The sequence below is a fragment of the Mesoplodon bidens genome (assembly GCF_964165515.1).
Source record: "Mesoplodon bidens genome assembly, chromosome: 4".
Classification (NCBI taxonomy): Eukaryota; Metazoa; Chordata; class Mammalia; order Artiodactyla; family Ziphiidae; genus Mesoplodon; species Mesoplodon bidens.
The window spans coordinates 120,735,545-120,755,649 of record NC_138160.1 but is presented as its reverse complement, the minus strand read 5'-3'; the positions used below and the strand labels follow the sequence as shown (position 1 = coordinate 120,755,649).

Genomic DNA, 20,105 nt, shown 5'->3' with positions numbered 1-20,105 from the left:
GCGTGCTTACGCAGCACGCAAGACCGGGGGTGGGGCAGGCGGCCAGGCTGGCGGCGGAGGCGCGGGGCCTGGTCCCGCCGGCACCATGGCCAAGACTGTGGCCTATTTCTACGACCCCGACGTGGGCAACTTCCACTACGGTGAGGGAACAAGGTTGTAGGCGAGGGATTTCGGGACGCGGAGGTTTCGAGGTCGGGACTACAACTCCAGAGATGCGTGCTGACGAACTCTCTTCTCTCACCCCCAGGGGCTGGTCACCCTATGAAGCCCCATCGCTTGGCATTGACCCATAGTCTGGTCCTGCACTACGGTCTCTATAAGAAGATGATCGTGAGTCTCGCGGCTTCTGCTGGGGATTGAGGGTGGGGAGGAGCTGCGGCTCTAGGGATGGGTAGGCTGCACTGAATGCACCAAGAGCGACCCACCCCTAGAGTGTGGGGAGGTGGTAGAAGGAACCAGGAGCACCCCCATATGCAGAGTGTTGGTGGGTGCATCCACTGACTTAATGAGAGATACTTTTTCACCTTAGGTCGGCCACCTTTTGACCTCAAGTGGACCAACTCTTGGCCTAGGGTTAGGGTGGAGTGGGGCTGGTTTGAAGACAGTTTTTCCCTCCCCAGCATCTTAAGGCAGTTCTGTGGCCTCAAAGAAGGGAAGGCGACTGGATCACTGTATCTGATGTGAGGTTTACCCTCATTCCCATCCCTTCTCTGCCACCTCTTTCCACCTCCAAGCTAGAGCTCCAGGGAGGACTTTGCAGCCCTCTGTGTATGTGTGTGTTGGACAGAAGGGGATGTCTTGGGTATTCCCTTTTCAACCTAGAATACCACCGCCCCCCCCCCCAGTTATACTTAATTACTACCTATCCCTCCATCTCCTGGATATACACATGCTGTCTGTCCCTGGCCTGGAATTTATAGCAGTGATATGTGATTATAACATATTGCTCAGCCCTGATGCATTGCAAGGGGAATTAGTCAACAGTATGAATGAGTGTCCACTGCTTATGCTAAGGCACAGACAAGTTAATTGGTCCTAGAAAAGACTGAGGTGATGTTAGTGCATGAGTCCCTGACTCTCTTGAAATTGTTTGCCAGTATGTGCCTTTGAGCATTTTCTGGGGAGAGAAAAACTTTTTGCTCTTGTCCAATTTCTAAAGAAGTGTGTGAACCCCTCAAAAGATAATAAATCTCTGGCTTAGCACCTGGGCATCTTGGGTTTTAATTAGAAGGTTGTCATCAAGAGCCCAGGGGAGATGAGTATGAAGAGAATCAGGAAGAGGAGATCCAAGGAACAGGGCAGGTGGAAGGGGGTTAAGGTTTGAGAAGGTAGGAAAGGCTGGGCTGGAGGTGGGATGGAAAAGGCAAGCCCAGTGGTCTTTAGGGGGCTTGATCATAATAAACCACCAAGCTAATCAGAGTCTCTCTTCACTGACATTTGTCTCATAGAATAACAAGGATTGGGGGGCGAGGGGACTGCTGTGTGTGGTTTTGGACAGTCCCCAAGTCTGGGCTCAGTGTGGGCAGTCTCAGCCCAGTGAGTGGGACTGACCCTGCCTGAGTTCACCTTGTGTTTCCATCCGAGGTCTTCAAGCCATACCAGGCCTCCCAGCATGACATGTGCCGCTTCCACTCTGAGGACTACATCGACTTCCTGCAGAGAGTCAGCCCCACCAATATGCAAGGCTTCACCAAGAGCCTTAATGCCTTCAACGTGGGCGATGACTGGTGAGGGGAGGACTGGGACCTTTGATGCCAGACACCTTGTTGCCAGGCATTTCAATGAGAGTACTTGAGTGAGGTCTTGTGGCAGCAGTGGGAAGATATGATGGAGGGGGGATACTTGTCAATGGATCATCATTTACTCACTTGTTTATTCAACAAATATTTATTGGTCATTGGCTCTAGGCCAGGACCTGTGCTAAATGCTAGGGACGCAATGATCAACAACAAAACAATTTTAATATTGCACTTGTGCTAAGGCCTCTGAAGGAGAGGTACATGACAGACTATGAGAGTGTATACATGGGAGAATTCTCTAGCCTGGGCGGGGGCTGGTCAGTGGAGGCTTCCTAGAGGAAATAATAAAGATTGAGCTGAGATCTAAAGAAAGTAGGAGGTAATTAGAGGAAAGGTAGTTGAGAGGATGGAGGGTGAGGGGAAGAGTGTCTTGGGCAGTAGGGACAACATGTGCTAAGGGTCTGTGGTAGGACAGAGTGAGACTTATTTGAGGAACAGAAAAAAGGCCGCCCACAGAATCTGAGAGTGATCTGAATCGAGGCTAAAGAGATAGGTAGGGCCTTTGAAAAGTAAACAGCCCTATTATGAATTGGGGTTTTTAACCTCTTGAGTAGGGGGAAATCATCAAAGGGTTTTAAAAAGCAAGACACTTTTGTGAGACTAGACACTAGACACTACCACATTTACGTTGAACTCATATCATAAGAAGTAGACTCAGAGTTAGGCCCTGTGGGAAGAAGGTGGACAACAAAGATAAGCCACGATCCTTGCTTCCATTCTAGTCTACATCCGCAAAAATATAGTGACCACAACAGCTGCCATCTACTCAATTCATTTTTAAACTTTTTGTTAGGGAAAATTTCAAACATTTCTGAAAGTACAGTGAACCCACATACATCTATCACTGAGCTACAACACTTAGAGCAAATGGCTAATCTTACTTCGTCTGTATCCTCCCATGTTAGATTATTTTAAAGCAAATTCCAGATGTCACACCCTTTTGTCCATAAATACTTTACTATATATCTCCGAATGATACTCCTTAAAAAAAGTGAACAGTATCATCACACCTGAAAAATTAACAGTAATTCCTTCATATCAAATATGCAATCAGTACTTAAATTTCTCCAATCATCTCACATTTTTTTCCTTTTTGCAGTTGAATTACTTTAATTAGGATTTAAACAAGGTCCACATACTATATTTGGTTGCTACGTCTCTTAAGACTTTTAACCTGTAATGTTTCCTTTTCTCCTTTGAATTTATTTTTTGAAGAAACACGGCTGTTGATCCTATAGTTTCCTACGACAGCTACAGTTTATTGAGTACTTATTCTGCTATGCCGAGGATTACTGGTATATCCACCTAATTCTCACACCACCCGTGAGATGTAATAGTCCTTTTCCTGATGGTAGGCATAAGTACATAAACTGAAATTTGAGGAGATTTTGGTAACTTAGCCTGAGTCACGTAACTGGTCAGTGGAGGTGGCAGGATTCAGATCCAGAGCCTAGGTTTTTAAACACTACACTAATCGTTTCCCTGAAAGATCCTCCCAATAGAAGCAGCCTGGGCGGGAGGATAGAGGTCCTGAGCACCTTCCCAACCTTATCCCCACACCCCTGCTGCACAGGGTGTCTTCCTGGAATACCCTTTGTTCCCCATTCAGCCTCTCCAAGGCCTTCTCAGCCTTCACACCACCATGAAGCTTCATGCCATGAAGCCTTTCCTGACCACACCAGTCACAGTGGTCTGTCCTGCACACACTGCCCTGCCCGTTGGGTTTTTCAGTTACATGCGTCTTGGGAGGTTTCTTGTTTTTTGTGTGATTGCTGCTGCTATTTCTGAGTTCACTTTATAGATCTGGGAATGCAGAGTCAGCCCTCAGGCCACAGCTGGGGCCTGTAAATGCTCTTTGTGCAGCTAGGGAATACTACCACTGGGCTTCTCTACTTCCCATCCAGTGCCTCGCAAAAGGCTCGGTACATGGTTTCGTCTAATATTTGTCAGATAAATTTGCAGATAACTCAGGTACGTAGGAGGGGCAGGGGGATTATTGAAGCATGGAGATCAGAGGGCTCCGGGGTAAGGAGAGAGGTGTAGGAAGGGAGTGGACAAAGGTAAAAGGGCTCCAACTTGCTCTTCTTCCTGCAGCCCAGTGTTTCCCGGGCTCTTTGAGTTCTGCTCCCGTTACACAGGCGCATCTCTGCAAGGAGCAACCCAGCTGAACAACAAGGTGACCATAGCCCCGAGTCCTATTTCCCCCTTCCTGTGGGTCCCTGAATCCAAGGCCTTAACCCTGATCCTGAGCTCCCAGCTTTGGCGGTGGGCAGGAGAAGGACTGTGAGTTGGGTGTTTGTCTTTCAGATCTGTGATATTGCCATTAACTGGGCTGGTGGTCTGCACCATGCCAAGAAGTTTGAGGTGAGTGAGGGAGGAGATGGGGGAGACAACAGCTACTGTAGGGTAGGAGGTCAGGATGACACTAGGGGGCAGCTGGGTGGAGGAGTATTTCCTCTCTTTGTAAGACCACTCTCTTACCATAGGCTTCTGGCTTCTGCTATGTCAATGACATTGTGATTGGCATCCTGGAGCTGCTCAAGTAAGTAGCCTGGGAGGAGATGGGGGGACTTAAGAGGCTCTTGGCTGAGGAGGTCTTAGACTGCCCTGGCCCTGACCCTGACCTCCACCCCACACTAGCTTTTCCCAAGTTCTTGATGCTTTTCTCAGGCTGCCTCTTCCTGTGCTCTGCTGCAGATTCCCCGCTGCCTGCTCACATTTCAGCCTTCTCTGCACATCCCTCTCCTGTCCCTGCCTCCAGGCTGGAGCCCCAGGGTTGCCCTTAGGGAACTGGTGGTATTAGGTTTCAGGTGACTTGGGCCAAAGTAGACTCTTCATAATTCCAGACCTTGTGTTTGGGAGGAGTGGGTTGGGGGGTTTTCCTCCTGGGGTTCACCTGTGCCTCAGACCCTGGCTTTGCCCTCACCCCAGGTACCACCCTCGGGTGCTCTACATTGATATTGACATCCACCACGGTGACGGGGTTCAGGAAGCCTTCTACCTCACTGACCGGGTCATGACAGTGTCCTTCCACAAATACGGAAACTACTTCTTCCCTGGCACAGGTATGGGAATAGGAATGTCTGTCCCCTTCATACTCTTCAGCTCTTACCATGACTTTCTCCTCCTCAGCCTCAGGTCTCAGCTCAGATGGCCCCCTCCTTGGAGAAACCTTTCCTGATCACCCCGTTACTCTGCCACGTCACTCGGCTTGTTTTTTTCAGAGCACTCACTGCTGCTTGAATTTATTGTGGTGTTTTGTTTTGTTCACTGCCTCCCACCTTGTCATGTCTACCTCCCAAGAACACAAGCTGGGTGGGATTTCAGTCATTTCGTTAGTTCTCTTTACTGCTGTATCCCCAGTGCCTAGCTCCCAGCTTGGCTCCTGGTAGGCCCTCCAAAAGTATCTGTTGAATGAATGCAAGCTGCAAGGGACTTAGTGGTTCGAGAGAGTGAGTGGTGGGTGCACATAGATGGAGTGAGAGGCCCTCGGAGTACAGTGGGGGTTGAAGCGGCTGAGTTGTGGATACCTCCTGGGTACCGCTGCCACTCCCACCCCCCGCTTCCCTACAGGTGACATGTATGAAGTTGGAGCAGAGAGTGGCCGCTACTACTGCCTCAATGTGCCCCTACGGGATGGCATTGATGACCAGAGTATGTACTGAAGTCTTCTCCCCGCTCACTAGGCTCCTTCCCTCTCTCCTTGAGTTAACTTCTTCTGCCTGCTGTTGTCTACTGTTGGGCCAGGTGTCCTTAAGGATGAATGGCCTTCAGAGGGACCGTGAACTCCCGGGAAGTTGTATGCAACATATTGTATGTGCATTTTTCTGGGAGGAGGGTCATTAGCTTCCATCAGTCACTCCAGAAGTTCATCAGACCCCACCTAGAAGTTCAGAACCAATGGTTGCCCCTTTGGGTTACCCCATTCCTGGGCTCCACGCTCTCTGAACCCCCTTTTTCCTTTTGTTCCCTGTCTCCCCATCCCCTTGGGGTGCCAGGTGCCCATCTTTGGCCCTCTCCCAGGTTACAAGCACCTTTTCCAGCCGGTTATCAACCAGGTGGTGGACTTCTACCAACCCACGTGCATTGTGCTCCAGGTAATACTGTCAGTGCCTCCTCAGACACTGGGCTTGAGGGAAGAGAGCAGGAAAGAGGAGAGTCCCTAGGCTGGTGGGGGAAGGGAAGTGAAGGACACCTGTGACATTCTGAGTAGTTATCTCACTGTAGCCACCTTGGGTTTTGCTTTTTGCAGTGTGGAGCTGACTCTCTGGGCTGTGATCGATTGGGCTGCTTCAACCTCAGCATTCGAGGACATGGGTGAGACCTGCCCTCCTTCCACTCCCCCAGGTTTTCACGTGGCCTTGGGCCTCAATACATGGAATGGGAGTAGTTGGGGAATGGACCTCACCTCCTTTTGGGACTCAAAAATAGGTACATGTTGTACTTTGAACCAGAAATGTCACCTTAAACAGTGTTCCCCAGTTGGTCATTCATTCACAGTAGGTTTTTATTAAGCACCTATTATGTTCCAGGCATTGTACTAGGAGATGGGGAGGCAGTGGGGAAACTCCCATGGAGTTTACAGTTTAGCCTAGGAAACAGACAAAAAATAAGTAAGCAAACAAGACAGGTAGATAGTTATAAATTCTATGAAGGAAAAAGATAGAAAGCTAAGACACAGGATAACAATGGAGAACCTACTTTAGATAGCACGATTTGGAAAGAATTTCCCAAAATTCTGAGCTGAGACCTGGAGGCTAAAAGGAGCGAGCCATAAAAGGAGCAGAGGGAGGTCTATCCCAAGCAGGAGAAGGACCCATGCAGAGGCTCTGAGACAGGGCAGAGCTGGTATCGTGGAGGAGATGAAGTAAAACCAGCAAGGTAGGGACAGGAAGAGCAGGCTGCAGGTGGTTTGAGATGAGGTCTGAGAAGTCGGCAGCGGTGGGGTTGTGCAGAGCCTTTAGACCCTGGTAAGGGGTCTGGATTATATTTCAGATGTGATGGGAAACTTTAGACAGGTTTTAAATGGGGAAGTGATATGATCTGGCTTATATTTTATTTTATTTTATTTTTTATTTTTTTGCTGTACGCGGGCCTCTCACTGTTATGGCCTCTCCCGTTGTGGAGCACAGGCTCCGGACGCACAGGCTCAGCGGCCATGGCTCATGGGCCCAGCCGCTCTGCGGCATGTGGGATCTTCCCGGACCGGGGCACGAACCCGCATCCCCTGCATCGGCAGGCAGACTCTCAACCACTGCGCCACCAGGGAAGCCCTTGGCTTATATTTTAAAGTGACTGCTCTGAATGCTGAATGGAGAAAGGTTTGGGGTGGCCATGGGGGTACACAGGAGTGGAAGTGGGAAGACCAGTTAGGAAGCTATTGGTGTTGTGTAGGCAGGATGCTAAGTTGGAGGAGGTGGTTGATGGAGAGAAGCAGATGATTTGAGTTATATTTTGGTGGCTAAACTGACAGCACTTGCTGGTGCCTTGGTGAGAACAGTTGATTAACAGGTCGGGTGCCAGGGTGGGTGCTGAGCAGGACAGAGGTAGGAGTGCACCCTATTTTAAAGTTTTTATTGAGACACAACATGTGGATACTAAAGTGCGCAGATCTCAGGGATATATCTCAGTGATTTTCACTGCCTAGATCAAGATAGAGAACATTTCTAGTTTCCTTGTGCACCTTTCCAGGCAATATCTAGAAGCGTATACTTTGGCTTTTGGTAACTTCTGCCACCCGTTCCTCTGGTTCCTTTTAACAGGGAGTGCGTTGAATATGTCAAGAGCTTCAACATCCCTCTGCTGGTGCTAGGTGGTGGTGGCTATACTGTCCGGAACGTTGCCCGCTGCTGGTGAGCACGCCCCCATTTTTCCTCCTCCCCCTTGTCCAGTGTGAGCTAGGGGCTCCCTGAGAGATGGCCAGGTGGGCCCTTTAGCCCACTTGCTCAGCCCGCCCCCCTCTGCTGGTTTGTTTCAGGACGTATGAGACATCGCTGCTAGTAGAAGAGGCCATTAGTGAGGAGCTTCCCTACAGTGGTAAGGACCGATGCCCCCAGAACAGGAGGGCCATTTTCACAAGACCCCAAAATGGCCTGGTTTGAAAGCAGGTGGAAATTTTGACTTTCTCAGAGCTCTGCAGACTAAACCCCTGGACCCAGGTCAGGAAAAAGGTTGGGCAGTTATTATGTAGGGGTTTTGGATGGAAAGGAAAGAGAGTGACAAGTCTTGGGACCTGCCTGCCTCTATCTGAGCCATAACATCTCCTCCTAATCTCCTTCTCCCCCAAGAATACTTTGAGTACTTTGCCCCGGACTTCACGCTCCATCCAGATGTCAGCACCCGCATCGAGAATCAGAACTCACGCCAGGTCAGCAGCTCGGAGAAGCTGAGCACCAGGGCGGGGGAGTCCAGGAGAGGTCCAAGATGTGGGAAGTCAGAGAAACCAGGGAAGAAAAGAAAGCTCTCAGCCGTCACTGTCACTGTTAGCAGCTAGGAGGCAGCCCAGGTTAAAGCAGAAGCAGTCAGGGTTGGGAGGAGGGACAGTTAACAGCTGGGAGACTCAAACTAAGATGCAAGGTGGGATTGAAACTAGGACAGTAGGGGCAAAAGGCAGTTAGAAGCATAGATGCCCTGGGAATCACTGGGAGCTGCTCACTGTCTATTCCTCATCCCCAACCAGTATCTGGACCAGATCCGCCAGACAATCTTTGAAAACCTGAAGATGCTGAACCATGCACCTAGCGTCCAGATTCACGATGTGCCGGCAGACCTCCTAACCTATGACAGGACTGATGAGGCTGACGCAGAGGAGAGGGGTCCCGAGGAGAATTACAGCAGGTCTGGGGCAGGGACTTGAGAGCAAGGGATTCCCTCAAGCTTTTTGGGGAGGTTAAGAGGGAAAAAGTACATTAGAGGGCATTAGCCTAATTGTCCTTGGCTTCTCTCCTTTGATATGTGGCAATCCCACACTTTTCTGCCCTGCTTCTATGACATAAGTAACATGTTTGTTGTAAAAATTTTAAACAGTACCAAAATATGTTCAGTTTGCTTTTACACGATCCCAGACCCGTTTCACAAAGTAACCAATGTTAGTAGTTTGATTTCTATGTTTTCAGATTTTTTCTATAGATTACAACGGTACTATTCAACATTCACATATAAACACAAGGGCACACATACACTCATTTTCAGAGTTGTGCAGCCTTTTTTTTTTAATACAAGTTGGATTACTCTATACATGTTCTACAATTTCCAACTTTTTTTTTAACATAACAGTGTATCTTTCCATGCCAGTATATATAAAAATCTGCTTCATTATTTTATTAGCTGTATAATATTCCATTGTGTGGATGTAGCATAATTTAACCAAGTGCCATTGACGGGTATTTACATTATTTCCCATTTTATCCATATTACAAAGAGTATGGAAGTGAATCCCCGTACATATACATCTTTGCATGCTTGTTTGAGTGGGTGAGATTCCTGGAATTGTTGTTGCTAGGTCAAAGGCTGTGTGCACTAAAATTTTTTTTATTTGTTGCCAAATTGCCTTCCATAGTCTGTAACAGTTTATATTCTTGCCAGCATTTTACTCACTCCTTCCAGATTCTAAGCTGGACAGGTCACTGCCCGTGTACTGCTCTTGAAAGGCCCTTAGATTTCTTTCCTCTGTTAATTTTCTCAGTTGTATTGTGTATGTGTGTGTGTTTTTATGTCTTTACCTTTCTGAGATACATATTAAAATATTTACAGATGCACTGAATTAGGGGGAAAAAAAGACTAGAATAGACTTTTTAAAAAACCCCAAACCAGGCTTTTCTGAAGAATGAAGGGAAAAGACAGCAGAACCCAGAAGTGCAGAAACAAGATGCACTTAATAGAGAACAGATTTCCTTACGTGACTGGGGGATAACCACAGCTGGACGCTTGTAGGACACCTGGTCCTGCTCCCATGCACTGTTAGATGTTGGAGCTGGCTCTGCTGCAGAGTCTGATGGGCTTCTCAGTCCCTTCCAGAATCTTCTCTCTTTCTTAGAGTTCAGGCTTCCAGGTCTCTCCTCTGGACCTGGGCGCTACTGCTTAGACCCTTGGGACCACTCCAACCCTTCTCCTCCGTGAGTAACCCCTTATTTTCTCTCTTGGTTGAGGAAGTATCTGAACATCTGGCCTCAGGGATCCTTTTTGACCCCTCATCTCCTTCTCAACTTCTCCAGGTCTCTGGGGCTTGACTTTTGGAAATTGATTTTCTTAAAAATCTGTTTTTAAGTTCTTCCTTTTGGCAAAGTTTGTTTTATTTTCATCTGTAGTTCCAGGCTGGTATCTGGGCCTTGTCTCTGCATTATACAGCCTACTCTCAACAGCCGACAGAAGCCTCAGGCCTCTTCCTGTCCTAAGCCCCACGATCAGACCACCCACTGAGCTCCTTTTCTTTGATGCCTATAGCTCCAGCTTGCATATCATTTGCAGAGCAGTAATAAGTTTTACCACTTTTTGTGGGTTTGCTAAGCAGCAGACTGTTACTGAGTGCTTTATATTAAAACATACATGATACAATGTCATCCTGTCATCAGTCTCTTGCCATCAGACAACCCTAAGAGGCGCTATTCTTAAATTACCAGGAGAGGAATCTAAGGCTCAGAGAGGCTAAGTAACTTTCTGAAAGTCCCACAACTAGTTAAATATCAGGGCTGAGAGTCAAACTCGAGTCTCTGACTCCTCACCTTTAACCCTTGTGCACTTAGAGGTAACTGAGACATTGCTTTCCAGGCAGAGGGGCCTTTCCTGACTTTGTCTCCCGGCTTCTCTTTGATGACTTTCTTCCTTCTTTCTCACTTATCAGCCGTGGGCAGGATAATTCAGTTACACATGTTCTCCCAGAGAATAGTTTTCCAAACAGAAAGAGAGCAGTATTGAGTACTTATTGGACCTTGCGTTGTCTTCACACCCTTTTGCTCACTGCAGGTTTATAGTATATCACTCCTCTGCTAAAAATGCTCCTTTCCATTGCACTTAGAAGAAAATCCAAATTTCTGACGGTGGCTTTAAAAGGCCCTGCATGCTTTAAAAGGCCCTTACCTGTGTCCCTGGTCTCATCTCTAATGACCCTCCTCTGTGCACACTTCCCCTAGCCATCTTGACCTCCTTTTCTCACTGGACTGCATCAGTCTCCATCCACCTTATAACTTCTGTACTTGGTTTTCTTGCAGCTTGGAATGGTCTTCCTGATATCTTTCCCTGTCCAGCTTCTTCTCAGACTTCAGGTCTTACCTTGTTAGAACAGCCTTTCCTGATAATCCTGTCTGAAATTTTACCTGTTTCCTCCCATCACGCTCAGTCACATCCCTTTATTTCATTTTATTCATAGTGCTTTCCACCATCTGAAATGACCATATTTATGTTTTTACTTTGTTAGTTATTGTCAGTCTCATTTATGCAGTGAGTTTTTTGAGGATAGGCAGAAATTTTGTCCGATTGATTCTCTATTGTTAAGGCTTATGACAGTGTCTGGCACAGAGTAGTCTGTCAGTAAATGTTTATTGACTATATGAATGCATGAATGAATAGCAATCAGTCTCTACCAGCAGAAGGAGAGGAGTGGTTCCCTGACAATGGGGGCCTGAGAAATGGCTCCAGAGAGGGTGCCTATGTGGGAGAAGATTGGAACTTGGAGAGTGGGAGCCTGACCTCTCTTTCTCTCTTTCCTTGCTTTGTAGGCCAGAGGCACCCAATGAATTCTATGATGGAGACCATGACAATGACAAGGAAAGCGACGTGGAGATTTAAGAGTGGCTGGGCTTGCTATGTCCCCAGATATTCCTTTTTACCTCTTGGTTGGGTGGGAGGGAAAAGGTGTGGCTCTTCCACCCCGGGTCAGGTTACTCTCAGGGCTTTTACCAACGCTGGGGGAGGGTTTGGAGACCACATCTTGTTCTGGAACCAACTATCCCCTCTCTTCTCCCTCCCAAGGTCTGAGAATGGTACCTATTAGGGATTGGATGGGGACAAGGATAGCCATCTCTAGGATATCTTGGGCGGTGAGCCCTAGAGGCCAGTCCCAGCCCTTCTGGCTCACTTATTCCTTCCCTACTTCCCTCTAACCCAGAGACTTTAGGGGTGAGGGGGCAGACAGGAGTAAGGTTGCCTTTGACTTCCTCCTGGGTTCTCCTAATGCAGGCCTTGTTTCCAGTGCAGGTGAAGAGTAAGGAATTTTAGGGGGCTCTGGCTCCCTAACACCTTAACCCAGATGATGGGAAGTGCAGTTTTGAGATGGGGGAGGATGTGAAAATGTCCTGTTCTAACTTCTGGCTTTATGTCCATTTTACCACCCTTTTTATTCAATAAACCAAGTTGGTATTTTTTGTACCTTTTGCCTTTCTGGGAATATTCTTAATTCTTGCTAGCTGCCTGTGTTATGAAGAGAGAGGGAATGGGGTGATGATGTATATAATAAAAATCGTAGTTAACATTCATTCAGCAGTCACCTTACATTAGAACCTGTATATATGTATTCTACATGGATTCTCTTACTCATATATAGGGAGTTAAGAGAGCATTTTAGTTAAGAGTTAGACAAACCTGAGCAAATTACTAGCTTAAGAGAGGGAGTAGAAGATGACTTCAGGTTTTTGAACCTGGGTGTTGGGATTGGTGATGCTAGTTGGTGAGGATACACTGAGATAAAACGGTGACTGACATAAGCAGTTGCTTCTTATCTTCATTGTCTGTGTGAAGAATGATGCTAGATATTGTAGTAGCCACAAGCGTGGACTCTTCCCTGGAGGAGTTTATAGTCCAGTAGGGAGTAAGATAAATGCTATAGTAGATGTAGACAGTGGTTCAAGAAAGAAGAGTAAATACATGGATCACTCCTTCCATGCTCTGATCCTGTCGTTTCTCAACACTAGCACAGAAAGTAAGTAGCTTTTGAACTGTTTTGGACAAATTGATTTTGAAGTGTGGGCTGGACAACTCTGTGCAACTGTCCATCAGGCAATTAGAAAGTGGAAGGTAAGAGATGAAGGTCAGATTTAGGAGCCAGCCAGCTTGGCAGAGTCTTTGTAATATAAGAGACCCTAGCACTGGGCTTCCTAGTGAGTGAGTCACTGACTGCCCTCCAGGAACATGCAGTTGAAATCTTTTGCCAGTTGTGGGAAAGATAAGTCTAGACTTTGAGGGCTTACTGGGTACCACAGGCTTTTCACACAAGGGACAGATGTAGCTATTCATGAGAATAGATGAAATTACTGAGGGAGGAATCAAGCTAGTAGAGTAAAGAACACACTTTTGGAGAATGCCTGCTCTTTTCACTCAGGTTTGGTTTATGTCAGTAGGGAATCCTGGTTAAACATAGGGCTTGGCAGTCAGACCAACCTGGTTTTAATTTTTTTGTCACTTCATTATGTGTCCTTGGGCAAGTCACTTCAATTGTCGATGTCCAAATTTCCTGTCTTTAAAATGGTGAGAGTAGTGGAATCTATCACATGGCATTGAGAAAATAGGTGTAGAGTGTTTTTGCATAGAGTCTGGCATAGAACAAGTGTATGGTAAATGGTTAACTGTTATTAAGCTTCAGGCACGCTGTAGCAATAACTAGTTTTTCCAGATTAGAAACATGGAAAGTAGTAGACCTGGGATTTAGAACTAGGTAATCTAACTCCAGAGCCAGTCGACTTCAGTCTAGCGCTGGCCCTGGACCAAGCTCTGTTCTTGTACATAGCTTTCAATAAATGGTAGCTATCACTTTATTTTTTCATGTGCTCCATTGGTATTGCACACATAAAAACTATATTATCCTGGAAAGCCCGGCACTAAATTTTCTGCAAAGATAACAGTCTGTCTTATGAGATGTTTGGTTCAGATAATAATATCCCGGTCTGGAGTTTGAGAGGGTCCAGGCTTTACAGCCACGTGGGCACTGCGTGGGAGCAGGGAGGCCTGCGCCGCTCCAACCGCCAGGGGGCGCTGTCCGGGAGAGTTGCACCGCCCACTCACCATCACCCCCCCCAACGTGGGTCCGAATGGTTAGGCCCGCCAGGCAGGTAGTGCGCTTCCGCGGCTTTCCTCCACCCCGCCTCCCTTCCCCCGTTGGTAGGGGCTGCGTGTCCGGGCGGAAGTGGGGCAGGCGGGCGGGAGCGAGGCGTCGCGGTTGTATATTCATGAGGCGCGCGCAGCCCGGCATGCTAATGAGGCGGGGCGCGGCGGCTGGCTGAGGAGCTGCTGGGCGGCGGCGGCGGCGGGCTTGGGGCTGCCGGGCGGGAGCGGCGTAGGCGCGGGGTCACTAGCAGCGCGAACCTGGACATGGAGCCGCCCGGCGGGGGCCCGGGGCCCGGCCGCGGGACCCGGGACAAGAAGAAGGGCCGGAGCCCGGACGAGCTGCCTTCGGCGGGCGGCGACGGCGGCAAATCCAAGAAATTTGTGAGTGTCCCTCCCACCCGGTTCCCTCAGCCTGGCCCCGTAACCGCCCTCCGGACCCCGGAGACCTCCGCAGCCGGCCCCAGGGGTGTACGCCCGTCTCTAGGGAGCCGACCCCCCGCCTCCCTTCCTCGTTTTGCTCGGTCCTGGGCTCCGAAGCCCAACCTCCGACTGCTCCGGGACCTCCCGGAGCCCCGGAGTCCCAACCGGCTCTTGCCCCGGCAACCTCAGGGCTTCCTCATCCCCCAGCCCGCGCGCTCTGCTCTTAGCCCCCGTAGCCCTGGCCGGTCGCGGCCCCATCTGTTCCCTCGCAGCCCCACTTCCTTTCTTCTTTCTCCGTTACCCGAACACGCCTTCTCTATCTCGATCCTGTGTGCTTTTCGGGGTCCATTTTCTCTTGTTACCCTTCCCCCTGTTTTTGGTATCCTCCTATTTGCTTCTCCAAAGGTCACTTCCTTCCCCAAGATTGATCTCTTTCACCTGCTAACTTTCCTCCCGCCCAGTCTCCTCTCTGGGCCCTCAGCCCAGTGTCACCTGATAATCCTTCCCCTCAGGAATGTTACCTGACTTGGGCCCTGCCTTCCCTCCTCCCTTGGACGTTTGTCCTTGCGACTGCAGGAATGGGTACCTGCCCAGTTACTCTGGTCATTGGGCATGACGGTAGTTGGCTTCCCAGTATTTCCTTATCCAGAGAACCTGTCTCTTTGCCCTGTTGCTTATCACTTATCAAGGGGTTCGAACTTCTCTCATGAATATGCCCTTCTTAGGACGGTGATCACCCTCCCCCATGGGGAGGAAGTTAGACTAAAAGGCCAAGAAGTTTGTGAGTACCTGAGGGAATTGCCTTTTGTACGTTTCCCATGATAACTATCTCTTCAGCTCTTCTGCCACATCCTGTGCCCCAAGGCTACTGACAACCCTTTTCCAACCTGTAGAAGAGTCTGACTTTCATCAGGTGCCAATTCCAATCTGAAAGAATATTGATATTCGTGTAACACTGTGGTATCTCATTACCTTTGCACACACTGCATCTTCTTTTTTACTCCTCTCTCCAGGGAGTTGTTTGCTTTTTACTGTAGAAGCTTTGAAAGATAGGGGGCGCTGTCCAAGAGAGGGAGTTTTGGATCTTAATAACCATTTGCTAGTTGTAACTGTAATGTAGTCTTCTCTCCCAGGTAATTACTCTGCCACCCCAGTATCTCTTTCTACTAACCAAAAGGTTTCTAACTTTTTCCTCTTTCTTTCTCCTTTCTCTTATCCCCACCCCTTAGCATTCTGACCCAACTCCACAAGTCTGGGAAGAAAACTGAGAAAATAATGAAAAATAATGAAATAGGAGGATAATGTTGCTTTGGGACCTAGAGGGTTGGAATATGGAGAGTACTAAACAGAATTAAAATAGTGACTCATCTCTTCCTACCTATTTCTAGCAAGACGGGTGCTTCTGGATGTCCTGTAAGCTGTCAGTCACTGCCTGTGTTTTTATCTGGTGAACATCTTTTTTCCCCCAGAAATGTAGGTTTAATAGTAGTGACAGTTTTCCCCCTATGGTGACCAAAGCAACATTCCCCTATGTTTCTTTAGGATAAGCATGAACTTCTAGCTAGGGAGCTTTCCTTCTAAGCCTTAAGTTTTAAGGCCCATATTTTTTCTATTTATGTATCATTTTGTTTTGCTTTTGTTTCCATGGTTACCCTTTGACCTTCCTCACCCAAATTCCAGCTGTTTTTGCTGATTTATAGTGACCTCTGTGACTTGTAAATGTTTTTCAGGTTCTAAATGGAATTTTACATGTGCTTTTGTTTTATCTAACACTCACGTGTTTCACAGATTTGTAAATTCTATTAAGTGTGTGGGGCTGAAAGGTGAGATACCTGAGGAAATTTAACTTGTTTTCACCTGTTTTGGGGAATGTCCGTGGAGTCCTGTGTATGCTGAGTGGATTTGGCTCACAGTTGTTATTATTTGCTTTAGAGAGGGTGCAGCTGAACCAAGTTCTCTTTTTCTTTCTGAGGTGTTGGTCTTAACTCTTAATCTGCTGAATTTTTAAAAAATATGTAGCACACAGGTAGTGAGGAGAATTGCATTCCTGGCTAGGGAATTGGAAAGTTTCCAGGAAAGTAGAGCTGCTTAACCCCTTTATTGCCAGCTATACCATACCTCAAGCCTTCAGGATATTCTTTCTCATTGCTCTTTATATAAGAACTCTGTGGAAATGAGAGCCTAGGAGGAGCATTGCAATCCACTTCTCTTTGTGTCTGTGTATGTATATGGGGGTGGGTAGAGCCGGCGAGATTGCTGGTTTGCTTTTGTTACCCATGGCGTAGTTTTCTTGAACTATAGGCTAAAAGTGAACTCAAAGCTGTTTCGCCTACTCCACCTTTTCTACAGTGTGTGTCCTCGGGAGCTCCATTAAGAATGCATTTTATAAAACTACACTGGTTTGGACCTAGTGTGCCTGAAGGTATTTGTTTGCATCTGAGGGGTTACTAATCCCTTTAGCTGCTACATACCTTTCCAAGCCGAGGCAGGTTCTAATTACAGATCAACTGATGAAAACACAGAGCTCACAAATTGCCTAAGATCTGCTCTTTACCCTTAGAGGCATCTTGTGTGGAAAGGACACAAGGCGTCTAAGTTTAAATAGTGGTACGGCTCATCTTTTTAAAACATGTGGTGGTTCGAGATGCTAATGTGTGTGGTGAAGCCAGGCTGTCTGGTGTTCCATTCCCCTTGGTTCTTCTTGAGTCTGTTGTCTCCTGGACCATGAGCTTATCCCCTTGTCCAGCATTATACCAGTTCCTTTTGGAAGCCCTTAAGATGAAGGGAAATAAAAATGCTAAATGAACAGTGTTTTCTGCCTTTTCAGCAGTAATGAATGTGGGTGTCAGAGAGACTGATTTCTGAAATATGCGTAAGGGGAGTAAGTATAACCAGGACGTTAGGAAGCTGCAGAGTATTCCTGCATTTTACAGACTCCATGTCTTCTCATACAATCGAGAACTGATCCATTTTAAGAAAGACTATCGCATCTTGATTCAACTAGGAGCCTAACTTTGTAAAACATGAATTTTAGTGTGGGATTAGAAATAATAGAAGATACTTAATTTTTAAAATCTTGTTTAGTTTTGGATGCCTATGTAAAATTATTGCGATGTTGCAGTTTCATGCCCTTCTAAAAGCAAAGTGAGGGACTTCCCTGGTGGCGCAGTGGTTAAGAATCCGCCTCCTAATGCAGGGGACACAGGTTTGAGCCCTGGTCTGGGAAGATCCCACATGCCATGGAGCAACTAAGCCCGTGTGCTACTGAGCCTGCACTCTAGAGCCTGTGAGCCACAACTACTGAGCCCGTGTGCCTAGAGCCTGTGAAGCCACCACAATGAGAAGCCCTCGCACCACAATGAAGAGTAGCTCCCGCTTGCTGCAACTAGAGAAAGCCCGTGCGCAGCAACGAACACCCAACACAGCCAAAAATAAAAAATTATTAAAAAAAAATAAAAGCAAAGTGAGAGTGAAAGTATATTTAGTTGTAGACCCTTGTTCATCCAAAATGAGAGCAAAGATGAAGGATGCCAGGCAGAATTTTAAACAAATATTAGGAAAGGTAGAGATTATGAAAGAAGTGGAGTTGTTCATGCAGATACCTGCTTCTTTAATTTTGATCCAAAAGGTCGCTGAAAACCAAGGAGTATGCATAGAACTTTATACAAGTCATTTGTGTTTTTTGAAGTTGATAAACACAGGGATTACCTAGTTTGGAAAGGGGGAGGGGAGCCTACAGGAATGTTATTGAGAGTTTGAGATGACAGAATGATACCTTAAAAATTTGCCCTCTGCCTGCCTGGTCTTTAAAGAGACAGCACAAGGATCCACTGGATAATGTTACATTTACTTGTCTCAAAGGAAATCCTCCCTCACAGGAGGTGAAACTGAGGGAATGCCTCAATTAAAATCTCTGCCTTGAGAGAGTTGTTAAATGTTGGGATATTTTTATAAAAAGAGTTGAAATTTTTATGACCTGTAAATTGTTTATTTAAAAAGCTAAGAAAATAGTAATAAGTGAGAAGTGATTTAACTTTGTTGATGGACATATGGGTCAGAGTAGACTAATTTTATAACCTGTGTGATAAAATCACCTTTTGTTATCCCCTGGGATGTTCAGTGTAATTTATAAATGGATTGCCACGTTATTCTTGGAGAGTGTTATATTTTCAGTGAAATGTAATAGAGGCTTAAAAGATAAGGTTATACCACATATGAATTAGAAGAACAGCTTAAAATCATGTTTTTTTTTTTTTAAATTTTATTTATTTATTTATCTTTGCTGTGTTGGGTCTTCGTTTCTGTGTGAGGGCTTTCTGTAGTTGCGGTGAGCAGGGGCCACTCTTCATCGCAGTGCGCTGGCCTCTCACTATCGCAGCCTCTCTTGTTGCGGAGCACAGGCTTCAGATGCGCAGGCTCAGTAGTTGTGGCTCACGGGCCCAGTTGCTCCGTGGCATGTGGGATCTTCCCAGACCAGGGCTCGAACCCGTGTCCCCTGCATTGGCAGGCAGATTCTCAACCACTGCACCACCAGGGAAGCCCTAAAATCATGTTTTTTAACAAGAAATATTAGGTATTATAGAGAAACAAAGAGTTTGTATATGCAGGTGGTGTTTTCTCTCATTTTATGTCTCAGCTGAAATCATGACTACAAAAAGCATCCCCATATTGAAACAAATCTTAAGTGTTTTTTTTTTTATTATGTTGAGCCTTCTATTCTCAATCACTTTTGTCTGAAAGCAGTAGGAAAAAATTCACCTCTTGCTAACCAGCAAAGCAGCATTGGGTGTTTGCCCCTAGTTTGGGTTAGATGAGACAATGCCAACCCTCTCCCTGTGCCTAGCTGTCTTATCATTCCCTCCCTCTTTGTTTTTACTACTGCCCTGCTGCTATAAGGACTGGTTCTAGTCCCTTGGATAAGCCAGGCCTTTGGGGAATCAGGAGCAATAAAAGATGCTTATACTAAAATTTCTTAAAACCTTGAAGCTAAAATTGAAAAGTAAAGAATATTTTAATCACTATGAACATATCTTACCTTATTTTCCACCTGTCTTTTTTTTTTTTTAACAAACACAGTTTTTCTAATCAAAGAACCTTTTTTAAGAAAGTAAGAGAATAACTGTAGGAAAAGGGAAATTGAGACCAGTATTTTAAGGAATTTTACCACTGATTACAGGATAACTCTGGGTGAATCATTGTTCTTTCAACTTTGAGATTCTTACTTCCATTCATTAGTAAAGCTTGCTGTGAATGGGAGTCTTAAAATTTTAGAGTTCGAAGGGACTTTAAATGTCATCAAGCCCAAACACCCGCTCAGTGCAGCATCCCTTCTTACAGTTGTAGGTTGGAAATTGGATAAATAAATGGAGGAAGCAAAAGCATAAAATTTTGGATTCTACATTTCCTTTAGTAAATTTCAGGATCTTGGAGGAAAGGGATTATATAAAAGGAACAGATACGCTAGAAGCTATGAAACTGAAAGGGAAAAGATTGAAGAAATTGACTCTGTTGCTTGGCTCTGTGACAATTAGAGAGTGTCAATTGGTCCTTTAAATATTTGCTTAAATTTCTTCCCTCCAAGAAGGGGGATGAAACAGATAAGGGGACACAAAAGAGAAAATCATAAAGAACTTAATTAAGAGAAACACAGCATTCCTATGTGGAAGCATTGTTATATGGAAGATGGGAAATTCCATCCTTGATTGTGGTTATAAGTGGTCTTTAGGCAGTAGCTACTTTGTCATTTTGTTAGGTAGCAGATACAGGTAGCGTTTATGGTGTCCTAGATTATTTTTCTGGATTTCTGATTCTGTGACTTATTCCCTGTTTTAGGAATAGTACTGTTTGAAAGCA

At 46.3% G+C, this 20,105-nt stretch overlaps 2 protein-coding genes across 2 annotated transcripts in view; both read left to right on the top strand.

Moving 5' to 3' along the window:
- Nucleotides 1-17: 17 nt before the first annotated feature.
- On the top strand, nucleotides 18-12,161 carry HDAC3 (histone deacetylase 3). The gene is made up of 15 exons (XM_081232788.1): nucleotides 18-140; nucleotides 248-330; nucleotides 1,585-1,727; nucleotides 3,894-3,975; nucleotides 4,107-4,163; nucleotides 4,286-4,341; nucleotides 4,731-4,864; nucleotides 5,373-5,453; nucleotides 5,823-5,896; nucleotides 6,052-6,116; nucleotides 7,562-7,651; nucleotides 7,777-7,835; nucleotides 8,087-8,166; nucleotides 8,479-8,636; nucleotides 11,513-12,161. Exons 1-15 carry the CDS (start codon nucleotides 86-88, stop codon nucleotides 11,580-11,582), a joined length of 1,287 nt encoding a protein of 428 aa, XP_081088914.1. The 5' UTR covers nucleotides 18-85; the 3' UTR covers nucleotides 11,583-12,161.
- Nucleotides 12,162-13,982: 1,821 nt separating this feature from the next.
- DIAPH1 (diaphanous related formin 1) overlaps nucleotides 13,983-20,105 on the top strand; it is a 93,713-nt gene continuing 87,590 nt past the window's right edge. The window contains exon 1 of the mRNA XM_081231609.1: nucleotides 13,983-14,213. Coding sequence (XP_081087735.1) covers nucleotides 14,097-14,213 — 117 coding nt within the window. The 5' untranslated portion in view covers nucleotides 13,983-14,096. The remainder of the gene's footprint in view (nucleotides 14,214-20,105) is intronic.